This window comes from Chelonus insularis, unplaced genomic scaffold (assembly GCF_013357705.1).
Source record: "Chelonus insularis isolate UGA/USDA-ARS -01 unplaced genomic scaffold, ASM1335770v1 contig_88_pilon, whole genome shotgun sequence".
Taxonomy (NCBI): Eukaryota; Metazoa; Arthropoda; class Insecta; order Hymenoptera; family Braconidae; genus Chelonus; species Chelonus insularis.
This window is the reverse complement of record NW_023276776.1, coordinates 2079000-2092505: the sequence shown is the minus strand read 5'-3', so window position 1 is coordinate 2092505 and position 13506 is coordinate 2079000. Positions and strand designations below refer to the sequence as shown.

Below are 13506 nucleotides of genomic sequence, written 5' to 3'. Positions count from 1 at the left end.
AATATTAAATTAATTTATTATTAATAAAAAAATATATATAGATATATATATCAAAAAAAAAATAAATGGATAATGTTAGAGGGACAATGGTAAATCTTGTCTGATTTATCATGATGGCAAAAAATTTTAAATAGAAAAGACCCGCACGCTTGTCGTGTCATGAGACGCGTGAAAGACTGTTCAGACATGTCAGCCGTTACGTATTATTTGTATAAGAGAAGTAGAAAGAAGAAAGAACATTTGGACAATGGTTCAGATGAATTTTTAGCGTGCGAATGATGGTTTAAAATTTATTTTGAATTTTCTGAATGAATTTTGTTTAAATTTAATTAAAGGGTATGTACTTACATTTTCGGTAATTGTCCCAAATAGTTATGCTATCTTATAATTATATTTAAGTCTTAATTACTTGATTATATAGAAATATTTATTCATCATACAAGATCAATTTAGTTGTTGAGTATTTTATATTTATTATTGAACTTATTTACTATTCTTTTTTAAGGAATGAATGTAAAGCACGCACATGAGGTTGAGGGCGTGGAGCCCTTCGGCTTCATCTGGAATCTGGTGGGGGTTTATGTGCCTTAGCATCAAGAATCAGGATGGCTTATCGGACGTACATCCCTGTTTTAAAATTAGCATAATGTTTGCAGCAGTGCGTGGATACTCTTCTACTTGCTTCATCTTTTAAGCATTTCTCTCTTGTTTGGCTTGATCACCGCCACCATCTCTAACAATTTTAACATACACTCATCTATCTGTGACAACACAACATAGTCATTTTTTTTATTAACAACTTGATTATGTATTTATATATATATATATATCTATTCACTTCAATAATTTTTTATAGTACTTAAGATCATGATCTTTATAATATATCATATTTATATAGATAATGTTTTCTAGTGTAAAAAGTTGAAATTAAAGGTATTCTTTAGTAGCTTAAAAAGGAAGTCATGGTAACAGGAAAGTACAAATTATCTGTGGGAACATCTTATCACGAGGAATAACGGTTGGGAGAGTGTTTCTTCTTATAGTCTCAGCGATGTTGCATATTTTAGAATAACACTTTAATACCTCCCACGCTGTGAAGTAAATTTTTCGAGTTAATCTCTTTTATTTAAAAAAATTAATCTAATTAATAATAAACTATTTAAGTGTATGATTATAAAAACAAAAAAAAAAAAGAAAAGATAATAATAAAAAGTGTTATAATGCAGTTAAATTATATTTCATCGTAAACATAAAATGAATATGTAAGAAAAAGTGATTGTATTTGCATATAACAAATTCGATAACGAAAAATGGAGCAAAGAAATTGCGAAAAGATATCTTGGAAGTGAATAACAATGAAAGTCGTGGCAAGTTGAATCTTAAGACGTAGCCGCGTGTCTCAGTTGAGCCGTTAATATGAGTCTGAAGAGGGAGTAGACGGGCCCAGCCTCACTGCCACTGCTATTATGGTCAATAATTCATTGAGCGACTGCCAGCATTTTGTCGGTTGAATCCATACCCATACTCTACTCATACCTTTCTCGTCATTGCTTTCTCTCATCTTTCTGTCTTGCATAGTGATTCATACGTGGTATCATGAAAAATTCAAGCGTCGTCTCAACTGGTTAAATTTATCATCATGTATTTTATAAATTTTCGTCTTTTAAATTCTCTTTAATCTTATATTGCACTATGTTTCTTGTCACCAACACCAATTACATTCCTAATTTTCTATACTATTTTTATCATTTTACATTCTCTACAAATCAATGACCATTTTGGTGATGCCTGTTTATATCCTTTTTATAATATCCCGCCTTTAAAATATTGTCAAATAAAAGAATGAGAACAACTAATATTAAAAGATTGTTTATTAAAAATGACAGATTCCAATACAGAATCAAAGAAAAGACGTCTAATGTTAGGTAGTCTCAGTCCTAAACTGGAGATAAACAAACTCTTCCCTCGTTGCTATAAACAATCTAATCGTCAAGCAATCGTCGTTAACTAACAAACTGTTGTTAGTCAATCAATCCATGGATGGAGACATTTATATATTTTACAATATTGTAAAATATAAAAAAACAACGAGGATTTATTTATTTAAATAATTAGTTTATTAAAGTGACATGATTAATTCAAATAAATCAATATGATGTCTGATGTGTTGTAGTGTCAGTCCTAAATTAATATAAATAAATCAGTCTTTGCTAAAAAATATTCAGAAATTTTAAATTGTTCCATTTAATCTATTCTAATCATTTAATGGAAAGCACCAATTTTACTGTCCTTTTTATTGGTTAATTAACCGTAAAATTTACTAGAAAAAAAAATTAAAAATTACTAGAGTTTTTTTTAGTAAAAATAGCTGAAAATTTTGGTAAAAAATTCTATTTTGGTAATTTTTACCAAAGCTTAAAAACCCTAGTAATTTTTAATTTTTTTTTCTAGTAAATTTTACGGTAAATTGACGAGTAAACATTTTCTCTGTATACATGAATTACTTTTTATTATTTATTCATATTCATTGATATTATTTATAAATAATGAATAGAATTATTTTTCATATTCATTGATATTATTTATAAATAATGAATAGAATTATTTTTCATATTCATTGATATTATTTATAAATAATGAATAGAATTATTTTGCTCCAAAAACGAGTGAACCCTTTAATCTTTGAAATAATTTGGTGGCTGCAACTAGCAAGAAGACTAAAGGTATTTTATATATCGAGATTTACAATCGCTTACATGTTCGATATTATAATATTATTATAATACAAATAATCATCGTAACGCTTGAGGCGCCTCTGACGACAGGCTATGATGAACTTCTTTGCTTCCTTTTTCTTTACGCTCTTTTTCATGTTTCAAAAATGCCCTTGAGGTAACTACAGTGTCTTGAATCTTAAATTTTGAAATTTTCTCCTCTCTCTACTTTGCAACTTTACCTCAATTCATTGCTTAAATTTACGATGATTACAATGATTGTAATATACATATATACTAAATATATATACATACATGTCGAATATTATATTTTATATCAAATTTTTATATCTTTCCGTCTCTTTGGGCTATTTGGATGACGTTTGCTTCTTATGATGGTGGTCTAATTATTCAGTAAGAGAATGAGCGAGATAAAGAGAGAGTGAGCGAGAAATAAAAAAGAAATATCAAGTAAAAAGGCGGGCCGGAAAGAGAAACGTCCTTTTAAGACACCCGCGATAAAGCCCTTGGATAACTTATTAATAGCGTTTCGTTTTACCGGTTCGTAAAACGCAGTAGAGTGCGACAGAATTTAGCCTCAGGCCTAAGAAGAAACCACGAGAGATGAGAGCAAGAGGATCAGTAAGCATTCGTCTCCTGAGGGATATAGATCAACAACTGGTCGAGCTTTCAGACTTTATAAAATGGCCGAGAGAATAAGTAAAAGAAGGAAGAAGGAGATAAATAAAAAAAAAAAATATCAGAGAAAAAGAAAGACTCGAGCAATGCGCGTATCGAGCTCACTATGGAAAAATCAAATTCTCAGATCTGGCGTGCAGGCAAACGTCCGCCTTATGCTTGCTTGAGATTCTTTAGTACAAGTGGGGATAATTGCACAGGGCCTTGCTTGCGCTTCTGCTAAGTTCTGACCGCGAAAAGATAACACTTGAACGATAACACGATTGGACTTGACGAAAATTCATAGCCACCTTGTATTTTATTTTAACAAGTGATAATATCTATATAGGGTAAACACTAGTGATATAGCGGTGATTTTTTACTGATACTTTACAATTAATTGCAATTTAGATGTGCATTATATTTTTATGCATATATTACGGTGTTTATTTTCAATTAGAAGATAATTTAATTCATTGTTCGAAAGCACTACATTGTTTAAAAAATCAGTGATATTTTTGATATAAATAATTAAATATCCATTAATAGTATCCATCATGTCTCTTTAATATTTTTTTAATAATATGTCTTATTTTCTTTATATACTTTACAATATTTATTAATTCATTTATAGAAAGTATGTTGCTAATTTTAGAAACAAAGGACTCCATAGTTGTAATAAAAAATAGAAAATAATAACTAAAAAATTAATTTGAAATATATTTAAAATAATTTAGAATTTTTTTTTTATTTTATTTTTATACTCCATTTTTATTGAATCGAATGTGATTATAATTTATAATGTGTTTTAATATATAAGATGTTATGGAATGTAATAGTTTATCCTGGTGAATCTCAAACCATTAGTCAGATGAAACCTTCAAATATTAATGATATTCTTTCTGATCAAACTTTTAAAAGAGCAATCAATAGCCAGCGCTATATGTATAACAAGTTATTCTTTTGTAAGTGACTTTCTGTCTAAAATGGATTCATAAATGAACTGGTCAAACAGGTAGTGATAATCTTTAAGAATCAATGTCCTTCTACAAAGGGCATATGAAATGATTATAAATATATAAAGAATAATGTTATAAAGTTTGATGACTATTAATTTTATGGCACAATATTGACATTATTTGGGGAAAAATATAATAAAGTAGAAAAAAAATGGATTTATTATGACAATTAAATATTCTTAAACAGGAATTAATACTTGCATTTTTAATGATTTATGGGCAATAATAAAATTAATTTAATTTTTATGTTAAGGTAACAATTAATTTAGTATCAAAAGAATATTATTTTATCTTTCTTCAATCTTACAATACATTTAGTGACTTACATGGTACAACTAATAATAAAAACAGCTCTTTTTTTTTTTAATATACAGTTTTTTTTATTGATAAGTGTACAAATAGATAATTTATTATCTAAATCTAGAGCGTAATAATTTTTTTTCTAAAACCTATGGCAACTTACTAATTGCACTCAGATTCTGTAATATCGTTTTATATTAAAATTAATACAAAAACTAAAGACATAATGAATATTATTAGTCTCCAAATGACACTGTGTTTTAAAATTAATTGTATTTATTATGAGAAAAAAATGAGAAATTGGCTTGAGGGTATGTAATATAGACTAATATTATTATCATATAGACTAGTATCATTAAAAACAGTCTAGACCTTAAGTAGAATCATACATATTTTTTTCAGACTACAATCATGTATCGTAGAGTTAAAACAAAATATTTCTTAGTATCTTAGCTTACCTTTTTAGCACTTTTCATTCTGCTTTTCCATGAATGATTGAAATTGAAGACCTCAATCTATGAATAGACTTAATGTCAAAAAAATGTTGAAAAAAAAAAACCTATTTAAAATCTGCAAACATAAAATCCAAACGAACAATAGATTTTTATTTAAGTGATTCAAAGAATTTTAAAAATTTTTTCTCGTTTTGTTTTAAAATTTATTAATACTCTTTCACATAAAAGAATAATATTCTTGTATTGTACACACACAACACACCTTAGAAACGGAGGTGACGAATGAGAGAGTATAGATACGTGAGAGGTAAGAGTTAGGGAGATGATAATAAAAGAAAAGAGAGGTGGTGCTGTTATATTGGCGTGAGAGAAGACCGCCACTATGGTATATCGTCATTGTTGTCGAGTTCTTTCAGACCTTAGAAACATCGTACTGTGTTCAAACCAAGATGACCTCCAAAGCTATGGAAATTATGAGTATTATGCAGAATCAAAAAATCTACAAAAAAAAATTATAATCACTAAACAAATCTTGATATTTCAAAATGGTACATAATTTTTAAAAATATTGTACTAATTAATAATTAGTTAAATAACTTCAATTAAAAGACATCTGTCCATATGTCCCTTTAATTCACTAGATTATCAATAATTAATTCACTAGAAAATTATCAAAATTGACAGAAATGTCATTCAAATAAATTGATTCAATTATTAATGCATAATGGCAGGGTAAAACTAGTACACATCAATACTTATTTAAAGTAGATATGGACCTTGCATAGTCAGACATCAATGTCTCCAACATCTATGAATGAAACTAGAAAAAAATTGAAATAGATTTCAGTAATCGGATATTGAATTTTTTATAGTACAAAATGAGTGACAATTAATCTCTTATAAAGAATTATAAATTCAACACGTGATTAAGTATTCCTTCTTTGCTTTAGTGGCGTGTCTGTTTCACTGACAATTCAATTGAGTAGAGCTACGAAAGCTGACGCCGAATTTTCAGTGACGCCATGAGTGAGTCTTGAGAAATTCAAGCAAAAAGAATGACGAGGCACTCTTCAGGTGGCCCTTTGGTAAAGGAGGTAGAAGTAAAAGAAGAAAAAGATAACGAGTATAAAGAAGATAAAGAAGACGAAAAGTGGGGAAGCAAAGAGTCGTTTGGGTTGACCACGTAAGGCCCTACGGCTAGCATGAAGAGAACCAGAATAGCTTCAGCGTTCACCAGCATCACAAGATATTTGATTCTTCATAGCAGACTCGAATGTAGTTCCTTCGTGTTATTTTCATTGATAATAAATAAATTATATTATTTTTGGAATTATTATAATCAAAAAGTCACTCACTTTTAGATATATTTCGATTATTGACAGACTTCATATGTCAATGTAAATTTATAAATAGGATTTCTTGAATAATATCTCTTGTTATTGCCATATATGTACTTTACAATATTGATGTGTCAAATATTATTTACTTGTAAAAATGAATTATATCCATTTTGGTGGGTAGCTGAAAAGTGATTCAATATATTAGACTGATATATGTTAAAGGAATATTTTTTTTTCATTCATGTCACTTATCCTCAAGACATTGTCGTGGGATGTTACAGGCAATAGAAAACTCAACAGTTGAAATAACAACGAAGCAAATAAATCCTTAAAGATCGTTTTCTAGCAAGTGAGGAGGCGTTTGTGCATTTACGTTACCATTGCTCATGACTTGGGTACAGATGCAATATGTAGTGAATAAAAAAAAAAAAATACCAAACAGTTATACCCTCAAGTATTTTGTATTGTTCTTTTTATTTATTTCATTTATAAGAAATAAATTTAGTTAAATTATTACTCCAATATGATTCAATTTAGTTGTAAGTAATGTTTTTGAACAAAGAATGATGAATATAACGAAAGAAGTGAATTTGAAAATTTCACAAATCTACTATATATGTTGTTTTATCTTATGTTTCTTCTTTTCTTCACGAAAACAAGCAATTTACGATAAGACGTCTGCCCACGTTGGTTAAGAATGCACGAAATTAGTAAATGTTGGTGTTATTGTACGACTTGCTTTACCATTATATTTTTTTTTTAATATTTTTTTTATAATAATAATAGTTTAGAAAGTTACTTTTGTTTGTTTTGCTTACTAAAGTTCATTGAATCAATTCAATAATACACAGATTGAATTTTATAGTAATTTTTGCTTGTAAAATTTACTAGCAAAAAAAAATAAAAAATTACTAGATTTTTTTTACTAAGTTTTTTTAAGCTATTTTCACTAAAAAAAAAACCTAGTAATTTTTAATTTTTGTTGCTAGTAAATTTTACTGTAAATTGACTATAAAATTTTTACATTTACATAATAATCAATTGATTGAATTATTATTGTAATCATTTATACGTGAATTATGTAAACAGAATTTTTTTATTAAAATAATTTAATGGAATCTAAAATTTTGATTTATGCTTATAAATTAAATAGAATAAATATTGAATTAATTTTAATAAATAAAAATAGATCTTTAACATTATTTTTTCGATATCGATTTAACTGTTAGAATAAATAAAAGATGTATTAAAAGTTACTCATAATTTGTAAATTGTACATGATGTTGGTAGAGTAAAATCCTTGCATAACCGGTAGCAACGGCAGCCGTCTTTCAATTAATAACGTGATCATAGGTTGCTGGATTTCTGCGGCAGACAGCTGCCCACATCTTTCTTTATATATATACACACACACATATACATATAGATATACATGTAGGCACAAAAGTTATTTTTTTTACAACTATTTCATTATCTTTAAATTTGTAAACTGTTTTTAAATTTCTTGTTATTCAATATACGTCAATTAATCTGCAACTGGAAATTCATTTCAATTAATGTTCAGATTAATTGTATCAATTTATGAATTTTGATTTATAGATAATGACAAATAATGTTATACTTTAATGTCGAGTATTGCCATTTATTACTTTTTATTGGTTTATTTTTAAAATAACCAACATAACTTGATATTTGATATTTTGCGGTTTTTCAATTATGCTTGAGAAAATTTTTAACTGTTAAAATATCTTTTTAAAACCATCGTCTACAGTTTACCTTACTTTGTTTTATCCATCAATTATTAAAGACATTTTTGCAATAAAGTTTACAGATCATTTATGGTTTGATTATGGACATTTTACATTGAGCACACTTAATGGGTATTATTTTAACACATACGTGAAATCTTGATACACTGCAAATCCAAACGTGTTAAAATAATACGCGTAAAGTGTGTGTTCATTAGAAAGAAATATAAAATGATAATGTAAATATTTTAGTAGTAAATAAGGCAAGTTATTAAGAATGAATATAGAAATATTTTGAAATAATTGATAATGAATGTAAACTCAATATTATTAATGTACGAATAAAGAATAAAAAGGAGAGAAAAAGAATTAGAATATATTAGTGGTTCTATAGTTTGAAAAATATTGTTAAAGGAATGAGGTTCCGATAGGATCAGACGTTCGATTGCGATCCAAAGAATCATTGCGACTTTTTGCCTGGAGGCCCAAAACATTTGTCAACTTGCCGAGATGGTATCGAAAGCCGGACAAACCGTCGGATTCAGTCGCCACCGACTGAGGGTTCTCCTCACTTGGTAGGCACGTGGGAACTATGAAGAAGGAGGAGACAGTGAACGTGACAAGTCGAAACGGGATCAATTAATTGTACATCTAAAGAAAGAATCCAAAAGAGAATGACTATGGTTATATAGGATTCATGGGCCACCCGGTTAGAGATTGGCTTGACTTGTTGAGCCAGTGGTTAAAATTGCAACCGCGGGACAATAACTGGACAAGAATGATGGTAATCCAGTAACGAGGGGTCACGCCGAGCGTTCAAAGTGGGTCTTATATAAAAGTGGGGATGAAAACGATCGAGGCCTGAAGGGGACTATTTGAGAGAGTGCAAGGAGAGATGGTATCTTCGTCAGCTCGGTCGGGGATCAGACGATCGGATCGAGTCAGCTCAGCAGGGGTTTCTTTGGGTCATGCACGAAGTGAGTCTCTCATTCTTTGGAGCTGGTCCGCACTCTTTCTCTTGTTTTCTTCGAGCATTCTGCGCGTCCTCCACTTTAACATTGGTTTCTCCCATGGTTTCTCTATGAGGGGTCGAATCACTGACATCTCGATACTACTGCGCGATCTTATTGGGGCTCAGCGGGCCTCTCTCAACCCAACGTCTTACGATCATTCCACACGCTCTAGGAACAATAGCATATATCTTCAGTCTGACTAATACCCAATGAATATTTTCTTTTTCTTCCTACAACACTGTCACATTTGTCATTATAAATTATCATTATATATTTTTCATTTATACATACATCTTAACTCTTCTTTTCTCTTTTTATTCATAATATTGTTTATATCCAACAAAAATCATCATCATCATCATCTTTTTTTTTTTCAAATAAAAATAACTAATATAGTCGTTTATTATAATTCCAACCAACAGGACATTGACTTACCAATGACAATGATAACGTGATCGTAATGCCAATGATTTTAAGATGAATATTTACTGTTCGTAAAATTACTTATCATGATTTTCTCACGATCTGTCAGAGTGTTTTATTTTTCACATGAATTTTTATTTGTTCATTTAATTGTAATAAATTTGAATGATAATTATACTGAAATAAAGATGAAATAATTAATCAAATAGTAACACGAGTCTTGACCATAATAAATGGCGATCAAAAATATTATGTAATAATCATTTTACCATTTATTCAACAAAAAGGTCCAAGATCACGTGTACATTAATACATATATATATTTATTGTTCGCTTTGAATTGCGTAATTCCGGTTTCTCTGCAGCATTTCATCATCGTGTCTGATTTGCAGTCCGGTTCATCGTTGTGAGCATATCAACAGCGGTTGTACATTGCTGTGCTGAATTAACACCCGTTATACGTATATATATCCAAGACTGAAAATAAAAAAAAACGATATTAAAAAATATGATTAAAAATAATAGTATTTATGTGTTTGACTTTATTATTTAGCTAGAAAAAAAACAAACATGCAAGTTTGATAATATTCTGATAAAAAATTTAAATAAAAATATATATAACAATGTCTATGTACTACTACAAATAGTAGTGTTTTATTTCAATGCACTTGAAGTGTTTTAATATGATGTCACTCATCTGATTATTATTGTGGTCACTCTTTAAATACATCCAAATGGATTCAAAGTGACTGTAATATTAATTGAATGGGTAACGTCATTTTAAAACACTTTAAGTGCATTGATTTGCCGTGTAATGATATTTTGGTTAGGTTATGGTTCAGTTGGTAATATAGTTCATTTGTTTATTTTGCGAGCACGCTGCGTCTTGTATCAACTAACCTCAAATGTGTTGGAAAATTATTTCTCGATGATAAACAACAGATTCAAGAAATGATGATTGGTAATAATTTATTGCTGTTATTTCCTGTGAATTGAAATAATGCATATTGAGTGCATTCAATATTTAAATTCCATTAACAAACTATTGTATTTCGTTTTTACTTTATACTTACTTCAAAATGTGTTAAACTCAAGAATTTGTTTATGGAAATTTGATATTGAATACAATTCATGTAACTTATACTTCGACAACTATTTCGGATTTGCAATGTAATTGAATGAAATATTGATTCAGTAAAAACAAAAAGTGAACCATAACCTTACTTTTTTCTCTTATATAAATATCATAATATAAATAATAGAATATTTTTTAATAGTTGAGGTATGTTGGATAATTGATATCAACTTATGTAATTAAGAATAAGAAATTAAAAACGTTATTTAAACATTAGATTTTTCCAAATATTTACAAAATCCGCGATGAGGATCTTACCTGTATATCACTTCCGCAATCTATTGCAAGTCGGCGCCGAGTCGATTATACCAAGATATTTTCTCTGTCTTTTTCGCTCTTTCTCTCTGCAAGTCAACCGGTTTTCTTACTAAATAAAAGTAGCAGCGATCGAGAGGTCGCTCTCCTACATACCCCATTCCTTCTCTCTTTCTTTATTTTTCTTTTTTTTTTTCTTCTCTCTCCACTTTTTTCCCCACCATTCTCTCTCACTTGTATGCGCGTGTTGGATGTACCAGAGATCGAATCATTAACGAGAATCGAATATCCCTCTTGTGATGCTTCAAATACGCGCTCGTCCCCAAGACGTTTGAAATATCAGAGATCCCAATCATTCGCATAAATTATGTTCAATTATAATCATTTCTGTCTTCTTTTTAGTCATTGTATATTATAATAAATATAAAAAAAAAAAATGCTAGCAAATATTTATTTGCCTTTTGAAAAATAGAAAAATTTAAAGGTTAGTATTTTTGAGAACCAGTAGTACTTTGTCATGGACAAGCAAATATTTATTCGACTATTTTTTTTTTTTTAGGTTATTTATTACATCATTATATACAGCTGAAAACAAATAAAAATTTAATATACCTCTTTCTTTTTAATAAACAATAAAATAAGGAGTTGTAGTACAAAAGATTATTAACAACATGACATTTTATCTTACAAATAATTACAATAATTAGAAAATTATTATTATTGTAAAATAATATTGGTATTTTATTATTTAAAAAAATTTTATATTGATAATAAGTTGGATATTATATTGAAAAGTGTGAATAGAGAATTTTATTGGTGAGTAATATTAGAAAAATAGTGTTAAGTATATAAATAATATGGTACTTTTAGTCAGATATATTTTCTGTACCAGGTCTATCGTTAGCGAAATAGTGAATAAATATTTTCAAGTAACAAGTCGAAGAGTAGAGTTTTAAGATAAAGCGTCGAGATACAGTAAACGCGGCGTCTCGTTATTTTCCCTTGAGATTCACGTAATGGAACGAGAAATCATGATTCATTCGAATCGAATTCAGGTGTCTATATAATCAAAGAGGTAATTACCCATTATACATTCAACTATGTTGTCTTACACAAAATAAAACATTTTTATATGTAAATATTTTTTACATTATCTAAATTATCAAAATAAAATTATACAATATTATAACTGTCACAAAAGAATAATTTTTTGAATAGATATATAAATATATATACATATTTTTTTTTTGAATTTAAAATAAAAAAAGAGTGAAATACAAAATGATTCAACATTGCTACCGGCTCCAGTATAAATATTTATAGAAATCGCGTGATCGTAAGCTGGTCTTGCGTGACTGTAAAAATATTTTTTAGCCGTGCGTAATTCACTCTCGTAATAAATAAAGTCTTACACAGGTCGATGGTGGTGAATTTTAACAAATAAAGGAACATGATCAAATTAAGACGAAATGGGTTACGGTTGATGAGTAATACATTAAGAAATGTATACTGATTAATTGTTAAATAAATTAATTAAATTAACATTTTTTAAAATCCACTTACTTACTTATAAATAATCATTGAATTATCTATTTACCATTTTATTCGATATTATAAACATGACGTGACACATGATTGAGTCCAACGAACGTATAAATAACTAGGTACTTTAGAGATACGGTGAACCCCATACTTAATTCATTTTCGAATTATGACGTTAAGTAAAAAGACGTTAAATTTGATTACAGGTTCGTGTAACGGTCCTTGACAAAAACGATGTAGCACCCTCATGGGGTCCAGGACTATGGCGGTACCAAGTGTCAGAAGAAGCATCACCAAACATGGTTGTCACCACTCTTAAGGCTTCTGATCCAGATACTATTGGCAATCTTCGATACACTTTAATTACTACATCACGTTCATTTTCAAATGAATTCAATATCAATAACAACCACGAAATAATGTTGAATGATCTGGAACAAAATGAAATAGAGAGACAATTTAGATTGGATTCCATTAGTGGACAGTTGAGACTTAATGAGGCACTTGATCGAGAAAAAAGGGACAAATATCATCTAAGAGTTAGAGCTGATGATGGATTACAACATACTGATATCAATCTAATTATCCAGGTAATGATGTTGTATTTTAGAAAAATATATTTGTGGAGGGATGTAAATAATAGATAGAAATATTACTGATTATTATAACATTGACTGGCATAAGAAAAGAGTAAGTGCATTGGGTAAAGCAGGAAGTTATACATGACCTCTATGCAGCCCCCAGGGGAGCGCGTGGGTCGATAGGGGCCTCTCTACTGCATTCTTAGTTCCGGTATAAGCCTAGCCCTTCTCATTTTATTTTATCTACCAAGCATTCTTTCTATTTTTTAAAAACATCTTTATACATACGCAAATAAGTATACA

General features: G+C 28.9%; 1 protein-coding gene and 1 long non-coding RNA gene across 2 annotated transcripts in view; one reads left to right on the top strand and one right to left on the bottom strand.

Annotated features, from left to right (window-relative positions):
- ft (cadherin-related tumor suppressor fat) overlaps positions 1–13506 on the top strand; it is a 42215-nt gene that overhangs the window by 12854 nt on the left and 15855 nt on the right. The window contains exon 2 of the mRNA XM_035090797.1: positions 12829–13212. Coding sequence (XP_034946688.1) covers positions 12829–13212 — 384 coding nt within the window. The remainder of the gene's footprint in view (positions 1–12828; positions 13213–13506) is intronic.
- LOC118071595 (uncharacterized) lies at positions 9631–11241 on the bottom strand. Its single transcript, XR_004690920.1, has 3 exons — positions 11084–11241; positions 9960–10167; positions 9631–9867 (listed from the first exon to the last, which is right to left on the bottom strand). It is a non-coding gene; the product is annotated as an uncharacterized lncRNA (long non-coding RNA).